Genomic DNA, 24,034 nt, shown 5'->3' on the forward strand with positions numbered 1-24,034 from the left:
GGTTTTACAAAGGCCCACACCCCCAAGAAAGACAGGGGCACATTCATAGACTCAGAGCAGAACCAGGGCTTTGGAGAAGGCAGGGGCCTTGAACCTGCTAGGGAGACCTTCCCATTGGCTCCTCTGCTATCTTTATAGGTTGGTCCTACTTCCTTCTGCTGCATACAGACCTTAATCTTACAGGGAGACTTGAGTATCAGCAGCCCCAAGTTAGTAACTTGGTAGAAAATAAGCTCATTATCCCCCATGTTTGTATATCAATCCCAGACCCAATACCTGTCCAGCTCGTAAGTACCCTTTAAAGCCAGGAATATGGGGAGGCTCTCTAGGCAGAGGAATTAACTTCCACAACGCACTCCCCCACCTAATATTATTTTGGTTCACCAAATTAATGAGGAACCAAGCCCCAGATTAAGAAGCATACAAACAGAACTCATGTTGTTACCCAGTATGTGCCTGGCTGGCTCATACAGGGCCTATCTGTTTAACATGGAGCCCTGACTGCTTACCCAGGCACAGATGAGGAAACTGAACCATGAAAACAAGGTCTGTCTGGGAGCTCACTGGGCTGGTAAGGTTGAGTGTGGAGTGACACAGGTCTAGTTGGCTACTAGAACTGTGCTGTTGGAATCAGTGTGTGTGTTTGTGTGGTGTATGTGTGTGTGTGTGTGTGTGTGTGGTAGTTTTTTGTTGTTTGTTTGTTCACAAACGTCACCATGGGTGTTCTGCCCTTTAGAGATATTTGGATGTCACCAGTTTTCTATGGTGAGCACAACTCCAAGACTTCTCCATGATTTCTGCTGACCACTTTCCTAGAAGCCCATGTACTCCAAAACACAGAGATCACTTCTCTTTAGTGATCTCTGTTTATCCCCACCTTTATCTTACAGAATTGGATAAAATTCATTTTTAAAATAATAAAGATGTCACAGCAAGCATTTTGTGAATTAAATCACATTGATGAAGATTTGGGGCAGGGTGGACTGCAACCCAGGTTAGATGACTCCCTCTCTCTCTTCTTCCCCTGCCTTCTCTGAAGCTTACAATCCCTAGTTCACTAGCATCAATTCCAAATCTAACAAGGTATCCAGAAGGACGGGGCTTCTTCCTTTTTTTCATATTTTTAATTGGAGCATTATAATTGTACATAAAGGGGCTGGGGATGTGACTCAAGCGGTAGCGCGCTCGCCTGGCATGCGTGCGGCCCAGGTTCGATTCTCAGCACCACATACAAACAAAGATGTTGTGTCCGCCGATAACTAAAAAATAAATATTAGAATTCTCTCTCTCTCTTTCTCTCCCTCTCTCATTCTCTCTTTTAAAAAAATTGTACATAAAAATGGGATTTTTGTTTCATATTCATACATGCACACAATATAACTGGCTTCCTACCTTTAATAGATCACAATTGTACTCCTTCGAAAGGAGTGGGGCTTGTACAGTTCTTTGTCTTGATATATAAGACTGAGGCTGTACTACATACATCCAATCTCAGTTTACCTGCTTTCCCCTTGACCAACACATCTTGAGCAACCTCTTTATACTAATGTTCTCCTCAACTTCAGTTCCAATGGCTGCACTGCATTTTATCCTATAGATGTGCCATGATTTATTCAGCTAAACATTTTATTGAACACATTACTTATTCTGAAATTTCCACTATGACAAATGTCACAGTAATGATCCTTACATATGTCATAAGATCCCCGTCCCCACAGTGAGGATGTGAGCATTGAGGAGTATAATACTGGCAGTACAGAGTTCAATATTTCTCAGTATTTGGGGAGTTGGTTTCACCTGTTCATTCTTTTTTCTTTCTTGTGCTGAGAATCCAACCCAGGACCTCCCACATGCTAGGCAAGCACTCTACCCACTGATCTACACCCCTGGCCCCTCATCTATTCATTCTTTTGTTTAACTTGGGAATCATTTTATCAATCCTCTCTCCTAATTTCCTTTCATGTTTGAAATGATATTAAGTCCATAAATTAATTTGAGATAGTATTAGTTATGTATTGCTGCATAGCAAATTATCCTCCAATTTAGCAGCTCATAAACCACACACATGCCTTTCATAACCATTTTAAGGGTTAGGAATATAATAGCAGCTTAGTTGAGTGGTTCTGGCTCCACATCTCTCATGAGATTGTAATGAAACTGTTGACCAGGTGGAGATTTCTCCCGAGCAGAGCTGGAGGATCCTCTTCCAACCTCACTAGTGACTGGCAGGAGGTCTCAGTTCTGCCCATGGGCCTCACAGCATGGTTTCCTGAGTGCATGATGAGAGCTGAGAGCCTGGTCAAGTGTCTGATAGAAGGCATACTCCCTTCTGGCACGGATGTGAAATCCAGGAGGTAGGGATCTTTGAGAACCATTTTCGCCGATTAGCTGATACGGAGATTAATTGGACATTTTTTCAATATTGGTTCTTTTCTGATTGTGAATGTCTTGTGTTCCTAGACCAACTTAAAGCCTACATATTCTCCCAGTAAAAAGGTCTACTTTTCCTTATTACAGGTCCCCACGTTGTTAAGTTCATTCCCGGTATTCCATATGTCTGGTTCCTCTAGTGAGCAGGATCTTATTTAATACATCATTTTTTCTCCCTCCCTCCTTAAATCATTATTTTATTTTATTCAAAAATATACCTCATTTTTTTCTAAGTAGTTGCTGCACTAATGCAGGAACACTATTGATACTTATGTCCATGATGACATAAGTATCATCATGGTGGTGACAAGCAGAAACTACTGTTGACTTTCACTGAGCCCTTGGATTGCAAAATAGATCGAGTAAGATAAGTAAGTACTCTTAGGAGCAGCTTCCCAAGTGATGATGCTCCAGGGAAGGTGGACAGATTGTAAGAAGGGCCTTCCTGTAGCTGATTCTTCCATGGTAACTTTGCCCAGGCTCAGCTATAGCTTAAATGAGAGGGTCCTCTGGCCATCACTGACCCTGCCTGTGAGGGACTGTGGGACATGCTGGGGAAGCCAAAGCAGGTGGCTTGTGGCAAGGCTATCCATTCACCTAATGTAGCCCATGACTCCTAGGTCTAAGTGTTCAGCATCTTTCTGCAGAGCCCTGCTCTGGATGGCTCCCCAGCATCTGCATAGGCTCTGCCAGTTCCACCTGGAAGGTTCCTTTTTCATTCATTTTCTATAGATATTTACCATGCATTGCTATGTGCCAAGGAGCATTCTATATCAGTGATGAACTGGATGGAAGCACTTGCCCTTGGAGTGCTTATTATCTAGGAGGGAGAGAGAGAGACAGAAATATTATTGCCAAATAAATAAGTAAAATGGTAGTTTACAGAGCAGAGGAAGGGAGGGGTCATCAGGAGGATAGGGGAGCTAAAAGTTTGAGCCAAGACTAGAATTTGGTAACTGAGCCAAATGAGGTCTAGACAAAGGGATGAGCCATTGTGAGGCCCTGGGGAGGCAGATGTCCAGTGTATTTGCTGTCCAGTGTGAGGCCAGCAGGCTGTATCCAGTGACCAGGTGCAAAGGGGTGGGTGGTGCCATATGAGGGGTGGTATGAAGCTGGGCAGATTATGAAGGGCCTGTGGTCCCCTGTGAGAACTTGGGTTTTGAGTAGAGAAATGACATGCTCTGATTTAATTTTAAGAGGATTTTAGTAGAAGCAGAGATTCTGGATAAGACTCTGGGACCCCCAATTCTACTCTTATCTGATCCCTTAACAATGCCTGTGTAGCCCTTTATTCCCTCTCCCCTGGATCTAGCCAGCATTTGGTGGCTGTTTTCCCTGCTTCCTGTTTTTCTAGCACCCTTTCCACACCAGTGACAAAGCTGTTTCAGAAATGTCCCAAAGCCCTTCTGCTGCTTAGGAACCTGAGGTGATATGATGGTTTGTCCACCCTGACTTCCTGGCATAGAGAGGTCTGACTATGCCTGTGGTCCTTCTCTGGGGCTGGGTCCCCTGCTGATCCCCAGAGGGAGGTTGGTGTTAATAGATCACATTTTAGGACTTTTGAAGTACATTTGATTTCAGTCATGTGAGTTACATAAGTGTATGCTAATCATGCTATAAAACCCAGAAAAAGTTAAAGTGGTCCCTCCCCATTCCAAGATGAAACAATGCTAAACAATTAGATGTAAAATCGTCTGTATTTTTCCTTTGTTTACACAAAAGTAGTCAGAATTTCTATTTTGTTATTTTCTCTCCCGTTCCATGTTCAAACATGGACTTTAAAAAATGGATTGTCCTATGCACAGAATCCTACACGTTGCCTTTCCATTTCATCTGCCTTGGACCTTTCCCCCTCGTTAAGCCAAATCGACCCCACTCTGTGACTGGAGCATACAGTTTTATTGTGGGCGACCCCTGAACTCACCAGGGACTTTCAGGTGGTTTCCAGTCACTTGCACAATAGCATTGCATGCGCGTATCTCCTGGCGCCTAAAGGAATTGCGTTAGCCTGAAAAAATAAATGCATCACATGGCTAATGAGAAATGAAAACAGAATACAGCCTGTTGAAAGGCTGCAGGAAACCTGGTCTGAGAACCGCGGGGTTCCCTCTCTGCTTGTCTTGTCTCCTGTTATCTGAGGAGCCCAACAGTGCCCAGTTCGGCCGCCAGAGGGCGCGCCATGCCAGGCCGAGCCTGAGCGGCGGGCGAAAGCCAGGTGGGAGGTGGCGCCCAGGACTGCCCAGCGGCCCCCACCACTTGTTACCGAAACCCGATCCATCCCGCAGAGCGTCTGCGATCTGCCTTTCGGTCACGTCCCTGGGATTCGGTGTCTCCTGGCCTCCTGCCCCACTGACCTGGGATTGCCAGGGAGCACCCCTCCCACCAGCGAGGCCCGTTCTGTTGCACAAGACGGGGAGCCAGCCAGGGTCATCCTCATCTGTTACCACTACAAGGACGACACCATCATCACCCAGCCAGAGGACAGGACCTCAAGCCCATTCCCACACCCAGCCGGCTGGTGCTGCTGCTCTGAACAGCATTCTCTTTGGCCCTGTGCCCTTTCTTGTCCCATGCCTCTGGGGAGCCAAGGAAGAAAGACACTGCCTGTAGGAGGCCAGCTCCCTTGGTTGCCTTCCTCCCCTGGTCTTTTCTCTGGACTTTGAGCTGCCCCCAGCCCAACCACAATTAAGGCCAGGAAGGTCAGAGCAAGAGGGGGCTGGGGATGCTCAGTCAAGAACCAAAGGGAACCATATCCCCTAGAGGAGTCAAAACTGAGGTAGGGAAAGGAAAGAAGAGGTCAGGGCAGGATCCACAGCCACAGCTCATCCAGGTGGTTGGAACACCTGGGTGGAGGCTCCCAGAAGGTCTGGGTCACATTGGGACAAGCTGTCTGGTCCTGGGAAGCTGCTCCAGACAGTATTTCTTTTGACCTAGTGGGCTTCAAGCTGGTTGAAACCTGCTTAGTCCTTGCATTTGTGTGGGTTAACCTTGCCGAGGGAGCTCACTTGCCACCATGTTCCATCGCTCAGATGTGCGATCCACCTTGAGTCCTAAGGGAAGAGAAAGGGACACAAAGGTCACCAATCCAACCAAGCCACAATGCCAAATCATATTTGTTTGCTTATTTTCTCCTGGTGGGGTTACATTTTTAAAACCATCAACAAGAAGTTAGATTTGAAAATTGGGTTGAGTCCAACTACAGCACTTTATTGGTTGGGTTGCCGCAGGCAAGTCGCTTACTTTCTCTGAATCCAATTTCCTTATCTGAATAAAAGGGCAGTTAACTGTAAGTACCTCTAAGCATTGTTTTTTTTTTTTGGGGGGGCGGGGGCTTTGGTCTCAGCAAAAGCAGTTCCACCCACCCTCACAGCCAAACAGAGGTGGTTTCCCTCCAAGCAGAAGGCGCTATCATCCTGCCCTTCCCTGCCCAGGTGCCTCAGATCAGGGCATGAAGAGGAGGCAGCTTCATATTCTTCCTATTTGGTGAATTCCAGACAACTGCAACAACAAGAAGATCAACATCAACCATCCCATTGGGCCCTGGGGGGGAGGGGGTGTTGTCTCTCAGCACACACCCAGCTTGAGTTTCCTAATGGGGAAAGGGGAAAGAAAATCTGGCTTTCTTCTTTCTTGGAACTCCATGACAGTACTCCTTTTGGTGTTCTCTGTTGATACCATTTCATTTCCCTCGTTGGCTACAACATTGATAAGAGGAAAGATCTTTCCTCTCCCAATGCGAAGTTTTAAAAGCATTACCTCAGTCTGCCAAATGTCCTGGAAAGGAGAGGGCTGGCAGTGGTGGAGCAGTAGATAGATGGTGGGGCTGAGGAGCCCAGAAGTTCCTGGCTGGCTCTTTTGGCCTCTTTTTAAAATTGGCCCCCAATATAGGGAGTTAGTAGGCAAAGCTGCCTCCTCCTTTCTCTTATCTGCAGAGGAGAGATCAGTACTCCGGCTGGCCAGGGCAGTGTCATTGATACAGCTGGTGTCATCGTTACCTTCCACTGACAGATCACTCGACACCTACTGGCCCAGGCAGGGCTGGGTCTGGGCCTTGCCCAGCTGAGCTAGACCTTGGACTGTCCCTGTTTTTCCAGAAGTCGAGGTGAGTCCAAGACACAGGTGCTGCTGGGATACAGTGCTTGGTGACCCAACAGAGGGACTCAATTTCTCCTGGTGGCTGCTTTCCCTTTCAGGGTCCCAGAGACTTCTTTGGTTCCTGCTACTTGGTCCCCTGCTGTCCTGGGGAGAGGAGATACGCTCATCACTGGCTGGGAGCTGAGGCAGAGTGATGCTGCTGCACAGAGAAGGGGTGCTGAGAGTGGCGCCCGAGTGAGGCCAGGGCTGAAGAGTGGCTTGGGGCATTCTGCCTGGCTGCTCTGGTCAGCTGCCCTTCTGGTGTGTGCATCGCAGGTGGCACCATGCTGCAGCAGATCCTGCACGACATGTACATAGACCCTGAGCTCCTTGCTGAGCTCAGCGATGTGCAGAAGCACATCCTCTTCTACAAGATGCGAGAGGAGCAGCTGAGGCGCTGGAGGGAGCGGGAGGCCTGGGAGACCCTATCTCAGGGGGACGGCCTCCGGCCCCCGAAGGTCAAGCGAGGTATGTGGCTGGGGATTCACCAGTTCCAGGAGGGTGGAAAAGTCAGTGAGGCTAACCTGGGCTCTTCTGCAAGATGTGCACTGGTATGATGAGGGTTGAGGGCTTAGAACCCTTGTGCTATGGTGTTTGGTCCCTTTAGCCTGAGCTTTTATCTTTAGACCAGGACTATAGGTTTAGACCACAGCAGAGGCTCTACAAAGTCCCTGAGAATGTGGACTTGATTTATCTTTTTGTAGAAAGTCCAGGTTCTGTGAAGTCACCCTGGGGATGTCAGATTAAGCTCAGGCATAGTTGGCAATTGCATGATGGAAGGAGGGCATGTACTTGACCTCATTGCTGGTTCAGGCCAGGGTGCAATGGAGACATGCAGTTCCTCTTTTCTTTGCGAGCATGGCTCAGTAGTTCCCAGCTTGGTCTTGCACTGCGCCTCTCTGTTTCCTCATACAAGGGGATGGTTTGGATTATGCCTGGAACTCTGCTGGGCATCTGGAGAAAGGGTGTCAGGAAATATCATCACACAATGAGTCACCAGCCCCAAATGGAAATAGTAACTGCAGACAAGAAGGATGGGTGCTACCTTTCAGGTAGTTTATATGCAAAGTCATGTGCCAATCAAGCCCATGGATGGGTCCACCTGAATGAAGGAGATTGTTCAGGACCCCTGGGCTAGAATCTGCTGGGAATGATCATTTATGTGCACTGCACTCATTTTATACTTTGCAAAGCTCATTGCCTTTCTTTTTCCCTTCTGTGACCCTCCACTTGGCCTCTGTACTATTCAGCCAGTGAAGTGAAGTTTTGATCTGTTTAAAGTCTTCAATTCAAGCTGTTTCAGGGCGGTTTCAGGCCTGGGCATACAGGTGTCTTGGGGCTGTAGCTTCCGCCTTTCACTCCAGCCTCACTGCTGGCCCTTCCCCAATTTGCACCAGGATGTAGTTTAAGATGTGCTCACTCCTGCTCTGGTCTTTGCACATGTGCTTCTTACTATTGGGAATGAGCTCCTGCCTTCATCCACTTGAAAGACTCTGTCAGAACCTGTCTTGTCCTCGGAGTCTTTGGGGATGCCCTCCAGCATAGGGAGTACTTGTCCCTATGTAGCTGATGGGCATGCAAGACTTACTCCAGCCCTTGCATTTGCCACACTGTCATTGTCATTCATCATCTGCTTGCCTGGCTCTCAGTAGACTCAAAGGCACTGGAGCGTGAGGCTATACTCCATTCTGCCCTTCTCCCTTGGGCCTACCACTGAGCAGGTTGGTATACAGTGTTAAATCTCTATTTTGAACAAGATACAGCAGGACGCTGAGGGGGCAGATTGTGGCAGAGTGTGACTTGGCTCACTAGTGGCTGTATCACTAGCTGGCAAAAATGACCAGTCACCTTTCCAGTCCCATCCGACCTGTGCCTCGAGGCCTCACATGTGTCTGGTGGCTCCTTTGGGAGGAAGACAGATGCCCCAAAATTTTAACTGCAAAAATATTTATATGGAGATTTGTCTTACATTGACATCTGCATTCTCATGTATAAATTATACATTAAACTCATATGGGTTTCTGGAGCAGAAGATTCTTTTCTAGGTTATTAATTTTCAGATTTATAAAGAACGGAAAGAGGGTGAACATGTTGAGGAATATGCACATCCTGGGTCAGGATCCATTTCGGATGCCAGCTTTGTGCTTCAGTCTTGTCCTTAGGAACTATCTGGGTAGGCCACCAGAAGCCTGGCTCTGTCCCTGGAGGACAAAGAGCTTTTTGTTGGAAGAGTCTGGGCTGCATGGTGCCCTCTTCATAAACTCATGGTGCAAAGATACTGTACCATGCCTGTGAGTTTTCTATTTGCCAGGTGCCTGCCCTACCCTTAGTCCTCCCATGTGGGGTGCAGGGCAAATTCCTGTGACTCCATTTCAGGAGGAGAACCTGATGCCCACAGAAAGGATGCATTGTATCCAAGTTTACCCAGCTGCTAAGAAATGGAGTCAAAACACACATCTTGTGACTTTGTTGTGGAGTCTAATGACTGATGCATGCTTTTTCTTTCATTTCTGAACTGGGGACTTGAATTAGATGAATAATCTATGCTCACATTCACTTGTTCATCCATTCATTAATTTGTTTGTTTCTCCAGCATTATGAAGAGCTGGCTTTGGTGAACTGGACGGAGCTTTATTTCTCCTGATCTTAGGTGGATAGATCACAGGGAACACAGCCAGGAGCCAGGCCTGGTGCAGGGCAGCTGTGTGGTGGCTCCGGGCAGGAGCAGGAGAGGACAGTCTCCACCCACTGGATCTTTTCTCTTCCTTCCTGGTCCCTTTCCTCCTATTTATCCTGAAAGAGGCATCTGTAGTGCCTCTGGTGAGCTGTGTGCTGGCCTCTTTGGATCCTAAACATGATCTTGATGGGTCTTAGCCAGCTGGAATGATGCTGCATCTCCTCCTGGCCACTGTCCCCAGTCCTGCCTGTCCCCTTTGTTCTCCTCTCTCACCCTCTCTTTTCTGGGAACATTTCCCAGCTCCCAGTAGGCCTGACCTCACTGTTCTTAGGGCTCAGGTAATGCTCTGATGGCATGTGTAGGCAGCGTAGCACAGGGCAGGACAAGGCATGCTGTGTGCCTAAGAACTTGTCCACTTTCAAATTGTGCCCAGTGAGACTGGGAATAAGCAGGGTGGCATGGATCATTCTAGTTCACAACACGTTGGGGCTTTATTGGTCTTGGGACATATATTTGGGACCAACACATATAAGCTGGGGTGAAGGCTTAGAACTATACCATTAAAGCAAGGCAGGAGAGGAGATGGGGTCACAGCTGGGCATACCTCACTCCTCTAATCTTGTGGTACTTCTTTTCTATTTTCACTTTCCATTTTGGCATGAAGCTTTAGATGTTCTACCCAGTCATGAAAGACACAGGTCCTTAGCTTGGAAGATGGGGTATTTATCATGTTGATTATTTATCATATTTTGGATAAAGTTTGTTGTCCAGTGGGAAGTTGCGTTGTTATACTGAGACTTTGGGAGATGCATTATAACATTATATTCCTATTAAGACTTAAGCCAATCCCCTTCCCTACCCATGCAGCCTCCTCCAGCTTTGTTCCCATGTCCCTGCAAGAACTCCCAACTGCTTTGGGAATCAGAAACTTCACAGTCTTGTGGGTCACTTCTGCACTTGCTTAGTTATCTAGTTATCCCAGTTTCTCAGGGCTGGAGTGTTGTGGTCTTGGAGATAAGGAGTCAGGGCACATATTCACACTGCTCTGATAATATGGGAAGATTTCCCAGCTGGACCTGTCAGCTCTGCCATGACTGACATTCTGCTAGTGTTAAATTGGCTCCTCTGTGTCTACCGCCTCATCTTTCTGGATGTCCTCTGGGAGCCAGACAACTTTCCTTGACCTCCTTCCTGCTTTCTCCTTCAGTGTGGCTGAAATCAGCCAAAGTGTGAAAGCCTGCACACTCAGGAGGTTGGCTTATTCTCACCACACAGCCAACCCTGAGGCAGAATCCTGCATCCCTCCCAGGTGGCTCTTTGGCCTGCATCTATTCCAGCCTGTGATGTGCTGGGTCTCCAGCTTCCATTACCTCCATACCTCACAGCAGGGTTCAAGATGACCTCCCACCTCCTGGTCCACCTCTCTGCCTGCTTGACCTGAGCAGCTCCCAGAGGCAGCCCCAGATGGGGCTAGAGGGAGTCACCCTCCTAGGCCTCCTTTATGTCTCAGCAGTTCCACTCCTGCCAATTCAATGGGAGTTTCATGAATGCAGAACTTCTCACTGGCCCTTATGTTTTCTAGGGACATCTAGTAACCATGGCAACTTCACCTGTTGAATCTAGGTCCTCCTGTGCTCAGCATGTGACTTTTCCAGGCACAGAAGTCCTAACCTTGAATGCTAACCCTGACTGGAGCATTCATAGTGTGACCATATTCTCAGGTGTCCCCCTGCCTCACACTCAGCCACCAAAGACCATTTGATATAATAAGTCTTGGGCATACCTCACTTCTCTGCCTGGTGGCTTCCATTACACTTACAGAATGGTATCCACATATCTCTCCAATCCCCTTTGTGTCCCACTGTGTGGGAAGCCCCTTTTCCCAAACCCTCCCAAGGATGGTTCCTTTCTATCATTTTGCAATTACATGTTGAGTTCTTTACTGACGACCCACTCTCAAGGAGTCTCTCTGATCTCTCCGTTACAACTCCCTCCCTAATGTTTGTCCTAGCACTTACCGCATCTGAAAATTATCTATTTTTATTTTAATTGTGGAAAACATAAGATAAAATTTACCATCTTAGCCATTTTAAAAATATGCAATTCAGTGGTTTTAAATGTATTCAAATGTTGTCCAGCATCACCACTGTCAAGTTCAGAACAAAAGGAAATCTTGTATCTATTGAGTGATCCTCCCTCTCCTCTCCTCCCCTCAGCCTGGCAAACATTGTGTTTTCCATTCTGAGGATTCCTGCCTTCCCTTCCTCTGTGTCTTTCTCTCCCTCCTCTTCTTACTGTTTCTTTTTGCTAGTTTATGTTCTGTATCCTCCATTTGCTTGAAGTCATCCCCAGACCATGGGTGTTTCTTGCATTGTTCAAGTTTCCATCCCCTCATCTAGAACAAGGCCTTGGGGTACAGTTGTAGCTTGTATGGGTGAGCATAGGCCAAGAACCTTGTATGCATGGTGTGTCCAAAGGATGTGATTGAAGAACCAGGTCTTAAAAGATTTTTTTTTTTTAATATGAGGCTATGTGCTACACCATGTGATTCCTCTTGTTGATCTTGAAATTCTTCAGTAAACATATATAAAAATTGACCATATAAACTTGTGCTTTGGGATTTGTTATAGAAGCTGATATATGAGACTATAATATACACATAGTGACAATTCTTTGTTATCTTTTCACTTAGAACTAATTTCATTTTCATTTCTTATTTTAGGATTTTGACTTAGATTTTTAGCTTGTCCAATACTGCTTTTTAAATTCCCATTTACTTAGTGTGTATTTGTGTGTATCTCCTCCACCCTAGCCTTTTGATATCATTTTTTTTTAAAGAAGATTGTATTGGAAAATGTGTATTAAATACTATTTGCAATTTTAAGACTTATTTTGGTAAATGTTCTCAAACCTATTTTCTTTCTTTATCATCAGTAAAGAAAAGGGCTTTATGGTGGGCATGAGGCATAGTCACAGGAAATTACTGTAATCTGTTGATAACTGAAGGCATGGCCCATGGCCTGGGACCACCCTAGTTGTGACTATGTAGCTGGGTGTAGGGTGCCCGGCTGGTCAAGAGAGTGGATAAAGGAAGTCCCTGAGAGCCATGAGGGGACTTGCTGTGTGGTCTGTTGGCAGTCTGACATGGAGAAAAGAACAGGTAGCCAGACCTTTCTGCTCTACCCACCTGGTCTGTGTAGTCCACTCTAGATGTACCATGTAGTAGGTGCTCCACTCAGGTGTGTGGCCTAGACATTGATGGGGACCCACTTTTGGCTCAGCATGGTGACATGTCTCAGCATCCTGGATGTGTCACCGTCCTCCTGCAGCACAGCCTTCATCTGTACTGGGGGAGGGGTTCTGTGACCCCCTCCCTTCATGGTGGCTGTGAGGATTGGATGGGCTAATGTGCAGTCCCTGAGGCCCGCCCTGTGTGCACGATACTGATGAAGGTCTTCTCATCCTTCCCAATCATTTTCTTCTTGCCACCCTAGGCCCAGTGGTGTGCATCCTAGTGAACAGCTTCTCCTGACAAAGGGCACCAAGGCCACTGTTCCCCATCTCTAGCACCAGCTTTCAGAAGCCACAAAGCCCCAGACTTGCCAGGTGGGCAGCAAGAGGAACCAGGGCAGAGGCTTCTGTGAGGAGTTTCGGAGTCATCCACAGTGACCAGGGTGATGGCTCTGGTGCCTGGTCGGTGCCATGTCCCTAGGGGTGAAGGTGCAGTTTTTGTGGCTATAGAGGAGGATCAACCTTATGCGAGCCCTTGATTGTCCTCTGTATCTCTAAGCACAGAACTAGCATCCTCAGGCAGCTGAGGGCTTCTGGTAGGAGGATCCTAAAGGGGTCTCTAGGAAGCAGACTCAGACCTAGGGTGGTGGAGAGGGCAAGCAGAACAAGGCCTCAAAGCAACTGCTTCTTGGAAGGAAGGCGAGCTTAACCAAATGGAGACTTGTCTGCCCTTCAAGCACCTCCACTTGCCTAAGCCCTTCAGTGACTTGGAAGATGCATCCAGATGTATTTCATAAAAATAAAAACAGTGACTGATTAAAAGACATGCTATTATTTTATGTGCTACTAAGAAAGATGTAAATTGATCCATTGGTTATGAGACACATTCTGATTTCAGAGATGTTAACTAAAATGTATATCTTTGAATCAACCAGATAAGGAATTATCTACATTTTAGTTGAGCAAATAGAACCTCAGAGGGTTCAGCAGCCTGCTGTAGGAAGCAAGTGGGAGATGGAGTTAGAATCTGAGTGCGATGCCGGGATTCAAGTTTCTGATTTCTCTGGCTGTGCCACACAGAGCTTTCCTCTTCATGGCTTCTCCCCTGATGAAAAAGACTCATCGAAGGTGACCAAGGACCGATACCCAACAACCAAAAAGCATAAAAAATTATAAAAAATAATAAAAGAAAATATAAGAGAATATTTGGGATAGTTGAGACTTTCTTAAAATACAAGAATAAAAAAAGAAAATTAAGAAAAACCTGACCAAACACAAAATCTGAATAAAACATGCCAAACCAAACTTCCCAAAAGGTCAAAACAGGAGATAAATGGGAAAAATATTTGCACCATACATAACAGGCAAGGTATTAGTATCCCCCCGAACAAGTTCTCTAAATCAATTAGGAAATAACAACCAACGTCAGTAAAATGGAGAAAAGACATGAACAAGTAACTCATGGGGGTGGGGAGATTTCAGATCACAATGCTGATGTGAAAAGAGGTTCAACCTCATTAGTAAATCACATAAATGCAAATTAAAACAATGGGATTAGCAAGTGTTGTCAACATTTGATAGTCAACACTGTTTATGAGGGTATAGGGAAAAAGATACTGTTGCAGGGCTGAGGCCTTCTGGGAGATTGAGGCAGCATCAAGGCCCCCCATTCAAACACCAATTCTTGAAATCAAGTCAGAAAAATTTCAAAACATGTCACTCAGAATAACAGGTATGAGTTTATTAGTGGGATAGGTAGGGGAAAAGGGGACATTCTCAAGGGAGGGAGTGGATCCTTCTCAGAGAGGAAAGGATAGCACTGCATGCATATCTTGCCCTGGAGTTTTATAGGGGTTCTAGGGAATTTTCCAGAAAGTTCTACTTAGGTCCACCTCTTGACTTTTGACTGACAGCAGGATAACATCAGACTTTCAAGTCCCCACTGTCATGACCACTCTAGGTCACTTTGGCCCATGCTGGCAGGTTCTAAATGGAACCTATTCTTATAGATTATATAATCTATAAAGGGAATTATCCTTATCTCCCTGAGTTCCAAGATCTGGTGTATAAAAGGGTCACAAAAGTCTCCGCTTCAGGGTACCTTGTGTTCTTATTGGAATTATTTTGGGCCTGTATTTCTCCCGCAGATAGCAGGTAGTTTGCTGAGGAATGTAACATATCCTGTTCACTCAAACCAGGCAGGGTTTCAGGTAAAGTGCTTCTTGGAAAAGAAAGCACGTGGGTGTCAGCACAGTGAGCCCACTTTATAGAATTATTCCCTTAATCTCATGTCCCACCGCTTGCCTCTGTCTATCCCCTGTTAATGCTATTTTTCATACACGGTTTCCAGGGGAGATATAAAGAGGCAGGGAGTGTTTGCCCCTTTCCATTTCTTCTGTAGGTTCCCCAAGAGCTGGGCCACATGGGCGCTAGTGGGCTTTCTACAATCATGATGAATACCTGTGATAATCAACTTAAAAAGAGGAAAGGTTTATTCTAGCTCCCATTTTTGTAGTTTTCAGCCCAGGTCTGTTGGCCCCATTACTTTGTATGGTGAGGAGGAGCCTCATGGTGTGTTGTGGAACAAAGCTGCTCCCCTTACAGTGGCTGGGAAGCATCAGGAGAGGAAGGGGGGGGTGTTAGGATCCCAATATCCCCTTCAAGGGCACTCCTTCAATGACGGCAAGACCTTGCACTAGGCCCCGCTGCTTACAGTTTTTATCACCTCCCAATAGTGCCAAGCTGGGGACTAAGCCTCTGACACATATGTCTTTAGGAGACATTTAAGGTCTAAATCAAAGCACATAGGGGTAAGGTGTTTCTTAGTGTGCTGGGGTTGCTATAGTGATTTACCAGTCTAGATAGCTTAAATAACAACATTTATTCCTCATAGTTCTGGACCCTAGAAGACCCAGCTCAGAGTGCCAACATAGTTGGATTCTGGTGAGGGCCCTCTTCTGGTTGCAGATGGTTGGCATCTCCTTGTATCCTCTCATGGCAGAGAGACAGTGAGTTAGTTCTCTGGCCTCTTTTAAGGGTACTAATCCCACTTGTTAGAGCTCTACCCTTATGACCTAATCACCCAAAGTCCACACCTCCTAATACTTGGGTTTAGTGTCAACATATGGATTCTGGGATTTCATTGCTGAGGAGTCTTAGGGAAGGAACAAAGGTCCATGTCCTGGATCACACAGCTGTCAGTGATCAATGGATCAGCAGGGAACTTGAGTTGCTGGGCACTTACCCTGTTCTTTCTTATTCTCCATCTTTCTCCCAGCTGCTGCCCGAAGCCCAAGAACTGTTTGAACAGGACTGCATTTTGTTCAATTCTGCACAGAGGGAGGCACCTGTCCTAAACCCGTGCAGGGACCCAGCTCTAGGGTGTTGGACTGAGCTGCCTGAGTTTTATTTCTCTCCTCTTGTCTCAGGGATGCTCATGCCTGCCACCTCCATGCTTCCCTTTCTGGCCTGGAGGTCAGCAGGAGCAGTTCTGAGAAAGGCCACCAGCTATTTATCTCTCAGTCACCTGACCTCAGGTCTCAACTCCAGCTTGGAGCCACTGGACTGAAGCTGAAGTAACAACTTGCAGACGGTTCAGCTGCCTGTTCCTCTGCTCTCTCTCAGAATGGCTAGCATTTCTGCTCTCTAGGTTTTTATCATGTAAGAATTAGCAAAGATTCCTATGGTTTTCCCTTTTGGAAATAGATTTTTTTTTTTTTTGCATTAGACTTTTAGATCTAAATTCCCTCCCCCTCCTCTTTTTCTTTCTCTCTCTCTTTTTAGTACTGGGGGTTGAATGTGGGGCCTTGCCTAGCACTGACCTACATTCATAGCCCAAGGTTGAAATTCTTTGGGTTCATTTTCACACCAATTTCCTTCACATCCTTTCAAAGTTACATAACTTTAGGCCTCATTTATTTTCCATCCTGTCATTTCACTGATGTATTTCATTTTCTGGCCACCTCAGTTGGGTTCTCACATTCAGACTTGGTGAGATGCTAAAGATTCAGGATGTCTAGTCCCTGCCTGAAGAATTTGAGCAATCCCTTCCTTTGACAAGCAGTTTATGCATTAGATGTTGTCCCAGATGAGAAAATTGGTCTGGTAAGTAACAAGATGAAGACTCAGGTCCTGACCCCCTCTCTGTCACATTGATTCTGCTGGGTCCCAGATGGGGAGCTGGGTTGGAGTTAGAGTGTTGCAGATTCTCAACAATAATTACATCAGGTACTAAGATACACTCCTTCAAAAGAAGATGTGGCCTTGAGCTGGGGAGTCATTTTACAGTCACAATGTTGGAGAGAATGGTGGGATGACGGTTAAGTGTGGCTGAGTCCCGTGTCTGTGTCATACAGTAAGGACAGTGTGGAATGCAACAAAAAATAGCCTGACACTATTGATAGTGTACCTTATTTCAAAACCCTGCTGGGCTTTTGCATTTGCCAGAGGAGTTGTATGTCACACTGCCTGGGTTAAATTTTGGCTCTGCCTACTCCCTAACTGTGGCTGTTTTCCACTTTGGCAAGATATTCTAGCCTCTGTGTAAACTGAGATGATGATACTACCTATATCCCAGATTTGTGGGGAAGATGAAATGAGATGGTCCCAGTGAAGTCTGACATGTTGTAAATACTTGACAAACATTAGCATTAGCACATTTCTTACGTGCCTGGCTGAGTTCTTTTTTGTTTCTCCAGATTCAAATTCACAAATAGAACAAAAGGCACTTAGGTTAAGAGAACCCACCAGCTGTTGGGTCAGCCACCTCCCTTGAAGGATTCTCTGAGAGGTTCCTTACAATTAGATATGGTCCTACCCTTAGGAGCAGGTGCTGTGGTATGCTTTATCTGGTCCACAGTGTCTCCTGATTCCTGACTGTTCTGAAATTCTGTCACTTCATCACCAGCTAGTATTAACACATGCATCAGTCTAGGTTCTCTAGAGAAACAGAACCAAAAGGATATGTGTTCATATAATTTATTTTTAGGAATTGGCTCATGTTTGTGGGACTGGCAAATCCTAAATCCATAGGGTGGGCCAGGAGGCTGAAAATTGAAGCAGGATTTCTATTTTACAGTCTCTTCTTCTTCTTGTAGAAGCCTTAATTTTTCACTATTAAGGCTTTGGAGGGAACGACACCTACCCACCCCCCATTAAGGAGACTCATCTGCTTTAAAGTTAACTGACTATAAATGTTCATTACATCCAAAAGATACCTTCACAGCAATGCTAAGACTAGTGTACCAAACATCTGGGCACCATAGCCTAGCAAGGCTGACATATACTATTCACCAACACAGCATGTAATTAATTTCACCCACATGTAGGAAACACCTACTGTGTGCAGTGTGCATCTATTGTAATAGGTACCAGCGGTCTGTTCATTAGACTTCCCTGGTTCAGCTAGGTTGCTGGTATTTCAATAAGGACATGCCAGAGAAAGGAGGTACTTCCAAGCAATCTTCGAGAATGTGAAAACAAGCACAGCATGGAATTAGAAAGCTGTCTGCAGTCAGAGTCGTTTTTCTCCCCTGCCACTCATTTGTGCTTCTCTCTACACACTTGCTCCTAAGGACTAGCTCCTGATGCTATTCATCCGCAAACATGGCCCCCTCTTAATGTATTCCAGGTCTTAATCACATGGCCTTCCATCTCCAAGATCCAGTACCAAATATGACACTCATGCCTTTGCATCTCAGTGTATTCCATTTCATGGGAGTCTGGTTGTCTCAGCTGTGGTCCACATCTGTAAGCAAAGAGGCTCATGGAGATAGTTGGGCTGCTGCTTTTCAGAGTTATGAGCTGTGAAAGGTAGAGCTAGAAGGGAAGTTGGATATAGTGGGTAAACTGTTAATATCTCTGCTGAGGGTGAACCATCTTGTCCTTCTTAGCCTAGGACCTTCCTTTTTATAAAATAAAAAGGCTTACATCTTGGAAACCAACTTGGCTCCAGGCAAACTTGGACTGTTGGTCATCCCATCCATTAAACACACCTGAATAGAAACGTCAGAAGACAAAGTGGGTTTCAGGAGCAGGAGACTTGATGCCATATAAATGCGGAGAAGGAATCAAATAGAAGGAAATATTCTTGGGTTATTCCTGGACTCACTGCCCCTGCATCTGGGTTTTAAAGGAAAATCTGGTAAACCAGCATGGTACAACTTGGGCTTCCCAGCATTTTCAAGTGGAAAGTGACTTTTTAATTGGAGGGAAAGCTGAATATATATGCATACATTATCTTTCTCATTCCTCGACAGCTTGAATATGGATATATTTATGATGCAAAGTAAGAGTCAAATTCATTTTTTTTGCATGTGAATGCAAAATATATTATTTCCCAGTATTATTTGTTGAGAAAAAAATTATTCTTAATTAAATTGCCTTGGCATGGTTCATATGTTGATCATATATGTATATGTGGGTCTGTTTCATTATATTTATTTCCCTACTTACACAAATATCACATTAGCTATAGCTTTCTAGCAAGTCCTGAAACTGTGGCTTTGTTGTAAATCTTGTCAACAAATTGTGCAAGTCATTCAAGTTTGTTCTTTTTCAACATTGTTTTGTCTACTCTAGGTCCACCTAAGTTTTAGAATCAGATTGCCAAATTTGTGTAAATAGCTTTTCCAATCCATAAAAAGGTATTTTGTTCTGCTTCTTAAAGTTTTTAGTTTCTCTCAGCAATGTTTTATAGATTAGGCAACAAATTTTGTTAATACCTCATAGTAGTTCTTATTTTTGATACTTCTGTAAATGACATTTTAAAAATTAATTTTTAATTGTCTATTGCTAAAATATAGAAACACAATGTATGTTTTTCATTAGTGCATTATAGTTAAACATAATGGTGGGTCATTTTGACATACATATAAGTGCATATCACAAAACTTGCTTCATTTCCATCCCAAGTATTTCTGCTTTCCCCCCCTTTTCCCGCTGATCCCCTTCCTTGACTCTACTATTTATTTATTTATATTGGTGCATTATAGTTATACATAAAAGTTGAATTCATTGTAATATATTCATACGTATACATAGCATAGTTTGGTCGATTTCATTCTGCAGGGCAATTGATTTTTGTGTACTGATGTAATATGCTGTGACCATGTTAAAATCACTCATTAGTTTGAATAGCTTTTTTTTTGTAGTTTTTTTTTTTTTTGAGATTTTTATATGTAATTTGTCATAAAACAAAGACAGATATATTTATTTCTTTCCAATACATACATCTTTTATGATTTTTTTCTTGCCTCACTGCACCAGTTAAGATCTTCAGTCCAGTATTAGATGTGGTGAGAGCTAACAACATTGCTTTGTTCCCAGTCATTAAGGGTAAATAGTTAATTTTTGATCCTTGAATATAATGTTAGATCCAGGATTTTTACAGATGCATTTTATCAGGATGAGGAGCTCCTTCTCTATTTCTAGTTTGCTAAGAATGTTTATTAGGAATGTATTTTAGTTTTGTCAGATGTTCTTTTCAACTACTGAAATGATTGTAGTTCTTTTTCTTTTTCTTCTCTTTTTTGCGCTTGCAGATATGATTAATTACTTTCTTTGATTATTAAATGTTGAACTAACCTTGAATCCCTGTGGTGAACTATATGGTTATGATAAATTATTATTTCTATATAATTCTAAATTCAATTTGCTAATACTTTATTAAGTTTTTTATTAATCTATGTGTCCAGGCTTTCATTATGGGTAGATTTGAAAGTACAAGTTGAAGTTATTTTGTAGACCAAGCTATTCAGAGGATGCATTTCTTCTTTGGTGAGTTTTGGTACATCTTGCATCTTTTAAAGAATTTATTTCATCTAAGTTATCAACTTACTATCATGAAGTTTTTAAATTTAAGTTTTTCTTATTTTCTGTATTTTAGAAAGTATAGAAACTTAGACCATTGGTTTGAGCTCCTTTATTCTCTCCTCTTCCTCCTCCTTCTTCTGATTGAACTCAGAGGTGCTTTACCACTGAGTTACATCCCTAACCCTTTTTATTTTTATTTTGATAAAGGGTCTCAGTAAGTTGCTTAGGGCCTCACTAATTTGCTGAGGGCTTCCTTGAACTTGGATCCTCCTGCCTCAGTCTCCTAAGTTGCTGTATTTATAAGCATTTACAATTGCATCTGGCTCTTTATTCTGAATAAAAACACTTGATGCTAGAATTTTCTCCCAGTGCACTGTGTCAACTAAATCCCATAGATTATTATGTGCTATATTTTAATTTAAAATATTTTCTAATTCACTTTGTGATTCCTTTTTTTATTCATGGGTTATTTAGAATTGTGCTGCTTAATTTCTGAATGTTTGAAGGAATTTTTTCTAGATATTCTTCTGTTATGTATTTCTATATCAATTCCATTGTGGTGAGAGAACAGTATATGCATGATTTCAAACATGGACATTTGGGTTGTTTCCACTTTGGGGGTTATACGAATAATGCTTCTGTGAACATTTATGTACAAGGTTTTTGTGTACACATAAGTTTTTTTTTCTCTTGGGTGGAATTGCTGGGTCATTTATAAGCATTCCTTGTAAATACCATTTGAGTTCTTTTACAATCAAAATTCTATAAAAATATTAAGCTTGCTAGCTCAAGTCCCTCATCCTTTTAAAAGGCACTAATGCCATCATGCAGACCTGACCTTCTTAACCTCATCTAATCTAAATTACCTCTCAAAGACTCCACCTTGAAATACTGTTAATTTATAAATTTTGAATTAAATTTTCAGTGCATGAGATTTTTGATAAACACATTCTAATCATAAGCATTTTGTATTTATAAGCAATACATTATTTAATCCCACCTAACAAAAATCTGGAAAAGGATAGTCCTGGGTTGTGTGAGTGGCTCTGTGATACCATTACTTTCTCTGTCTCTTCTTTCAAGATCCTCAGAAGGTGGCTTAGCATTTTGGGTCTCCAGTGGCTATTGTGCTTCTTGGTATCACATCTATATTTTGGTGTTCAGAAGTGGAAAGGAAGACTGAATGTTATCTATCTTAGAACAATAAAAAAATATTCCCCACAACTCCCTGTTAATCTACATAACATTTATTGGTCAGAACCTTATCACAGGGTTACCCTTAATTGGAAGGAAGACTGAGAAAATGCTGAGACTTTTAAGCAGGTGAATGACTACCTTAAACTCAGAGTACTAATAGCAAAAAAGCAGTGGACAGAATCTGAAGGGGTAACCAGTAGGTCACTAACAGCATTTACCATAGTATCTATTCCACTTTTTTTCTCATAGGATTATTTTCTTATTCATTTATAAGTATTCTTTGTATATTTTAGATTACTCCTTTTAAAATTAGAATTATATTAAAAAAATTTAATCTCCAGTATCCTGGCAGTGTTTCTCAAAGTGTGGTCAATGGATTTTTAGGGTTGTTTGAGGGTACGGGGGTGGGGGGTGTCTACAAGGTCAAAATGATTTTCACAACAACATTAAGATGTGACTTTTTATTTTAAACAATGCTTACACTTGTATTAAGGATACAAAGCCAATAGTGGATGCTATAGTTTGAATCTGGAATGTCTCCAAAAGGTCCATGTGCTAAAGGCTTAGTCCCCAGCTTGGTACCATTGGGAGGTGCTGGAACTTTTCAGAGATGGAACCTACTTGGAGGTCAGGAAGTCATTGGGGGTATGCCCTAAGAGATAACTGTGGGACCTCAGTCGCTTTCTTTTTTTTTTTTTAACACTCTACCACTGAGCCACAACCCCAGTCCCGTTTTTTTTTTTTATTTTTTTGCGTTTCCTATACTTCTTTTTTTTAATTCGTTGTTCACAACATTACAAAGCTCTTGACATATCATATTTCATACATTAGATTGAAGTGGGTTATGAATTCCCAATTTTTACCCCAAATGCAGATTGCAGAATCACATCGGTTACACATCCACAATTTTACATAATGCCCTATTAGTAATTGTTGTATTCTGATACCTTTCCTATCCCCTACTATCACCCCTCCCCTTCCCTCACATCTTCTCTCTCTACCCCATCTACTGTAATTCATTTCTCTCCTTGTTTATTTTCCCATTCCCCTCGCAACCTCTTATATGTAATTTAGTATAGCAATGAGGGTCTCCCTTCATTTCCATGCATTTTCCCTTTTCTCTCCCTTTCCCTCCCATCTCATGTCTCTGTTTAATGTTAATCTTTTCTTCCTGCTCTTCCTCCCTGCTCTGTTCATAGTTGCTCTCATTATATCAAAGAAGACATTTGGTATTTGTTTTTTAGGGATTGGCTAGCTTCACTAAGCATAATCTGCTCTAGTGCCATCCATTTCCCTGCAAATTCTATGATTTTGTCATTTTTTAGTGCTGCATAATACTCCATGGTGTATAAATGCCACATTTTTGTTATCCATTCATCTATTGAAGGGCATCTGGGTTGGTTCCACAGTCTAGCTATTGTGAATTGTGCTGCTATGAACATCGATGTGGCAGTATCCCTGTAGCATGCTCTTTTAAGGTCTTCAGGGAATAGTCCGAGACGGGCAATAGCAGGGTCAAATGGTGGTTCCATTCCCAGCTTTCCCAGGAATCTCCAAACTGCTTTCCAAATTGGCCGCACCAATTTGCAGTCCCACCAACAATGAACAAGTGTACCCTTTTCTCCACATCCTTGCCAGCACTTGTTGTTGTTTGACTTCATAGTGGCTGCCAATCTTACTGGGGTGAGATGGTATCTTAGGGTGGTTTTGATTTGCATTTCTGACTGCTAGAGATGGTGAGCATTTTTTCATGTACTTGTTGATTGATTGTATATCCTCCTCTGAGAAGTGTCTGTTCAGGTCCTTGGCCCATTTGTTGATTGGGTTATTTGTTATCTTATTGTCTAATTTTTTGAGTTCTTTGTATACTCTGGATATTAGGGCTCTATCTGAAGTGTGAGGAGTAAAAATTTGTTCCCAGGATGTAGGCTCCCTATTTACCTCTCTTATTGTTTCTCTTGCTGAGAAAAAACTTTTTAGTTTATGTAAGTCCCATTTGTTTATTCTTGTATATAACTCTTGTGCTATGGGTGTCCTATTAAGGAATTTGAAGCCTGACCCCACAATATGTAGATTGGAGCCAACTTTTTCTTCTATGAGACGCAGAGTCTCTGATTTGATATCAAGCTCCTTGATCCATTTTGAGTTAACTTTTGTGCATGGCAAGAGAAAGGGATTCAGTTTCATTTTGTTGCATATGGATTTCCAGTTTTCCCAACACCATTTATTGAAGATGCTATCCTTCCTCCATTGCGTGCTTTTAGCCCCTTTATCAAATATAAGATAGTTGTAACTTTGTGGATTAATCTCTATGTTCTCTATTCTATACCATTGGTCCACCCGCCTGTTTTGGTACCAGTACCATGTTGTTTTTGTCACTATTGCTCTGTAATATAGTTTGAAATCTGGTATCACTATACCGCCTGATTCACACTTCCTGCTTAGAATTGCTTTTGTTATTCTGGGCTTTTTATTTTTCCATATGAATTTCATGATTGCTTTATCTATTTCTACAAGAAATGCCGTTGGGATTTTGATTGGCATTGCATTAAA

The 24,034-nt window shown here is 43.4% G+C and overlaps 1 protein-coding gene across 1 annotated transcript in view; it reads left to right on the forward strand.

Moving 5' to 3' along the window:
* Window positions 1-6,487: 6,487 nt before the first annotated feature.
* The window catches only part of SH2D4B (SH2 domain containing 4B), a 95,112-nt gene continuing 77,565 nt past the window's right edge, over window positions 6,488-24,034 (forward strand). Inside the window, exons 1-2 of the mRNA XM_081268826.1 lie at window positions 6,488-6,532; window positions 6,624-7,032. Coding sequence (XP_081124952.1) covers window positions 6,849-7,032 — 184 coding nt within the window. The 5' untranslated portion in view covers window positions 6,488-6,532; window positions 6,624-6,848. The remainder of the gene's footprint in view (window positions 6,533-6,623; window positions 7,033-24,034) is intronic.

The sequence above is a fragment of the Spermophilus citellus genome (assembly GCF_964194105.1).
Source record: "Spermophilus citellus genome assembly, chromosome: 15".
In the NCBI taxonomy this organism is placed as follows: Eukaryota; Metazoa; Chordata; class Mammalia; order Rodentia; family Sciuridae; genus Spermophilus; species Spermophilus citellus.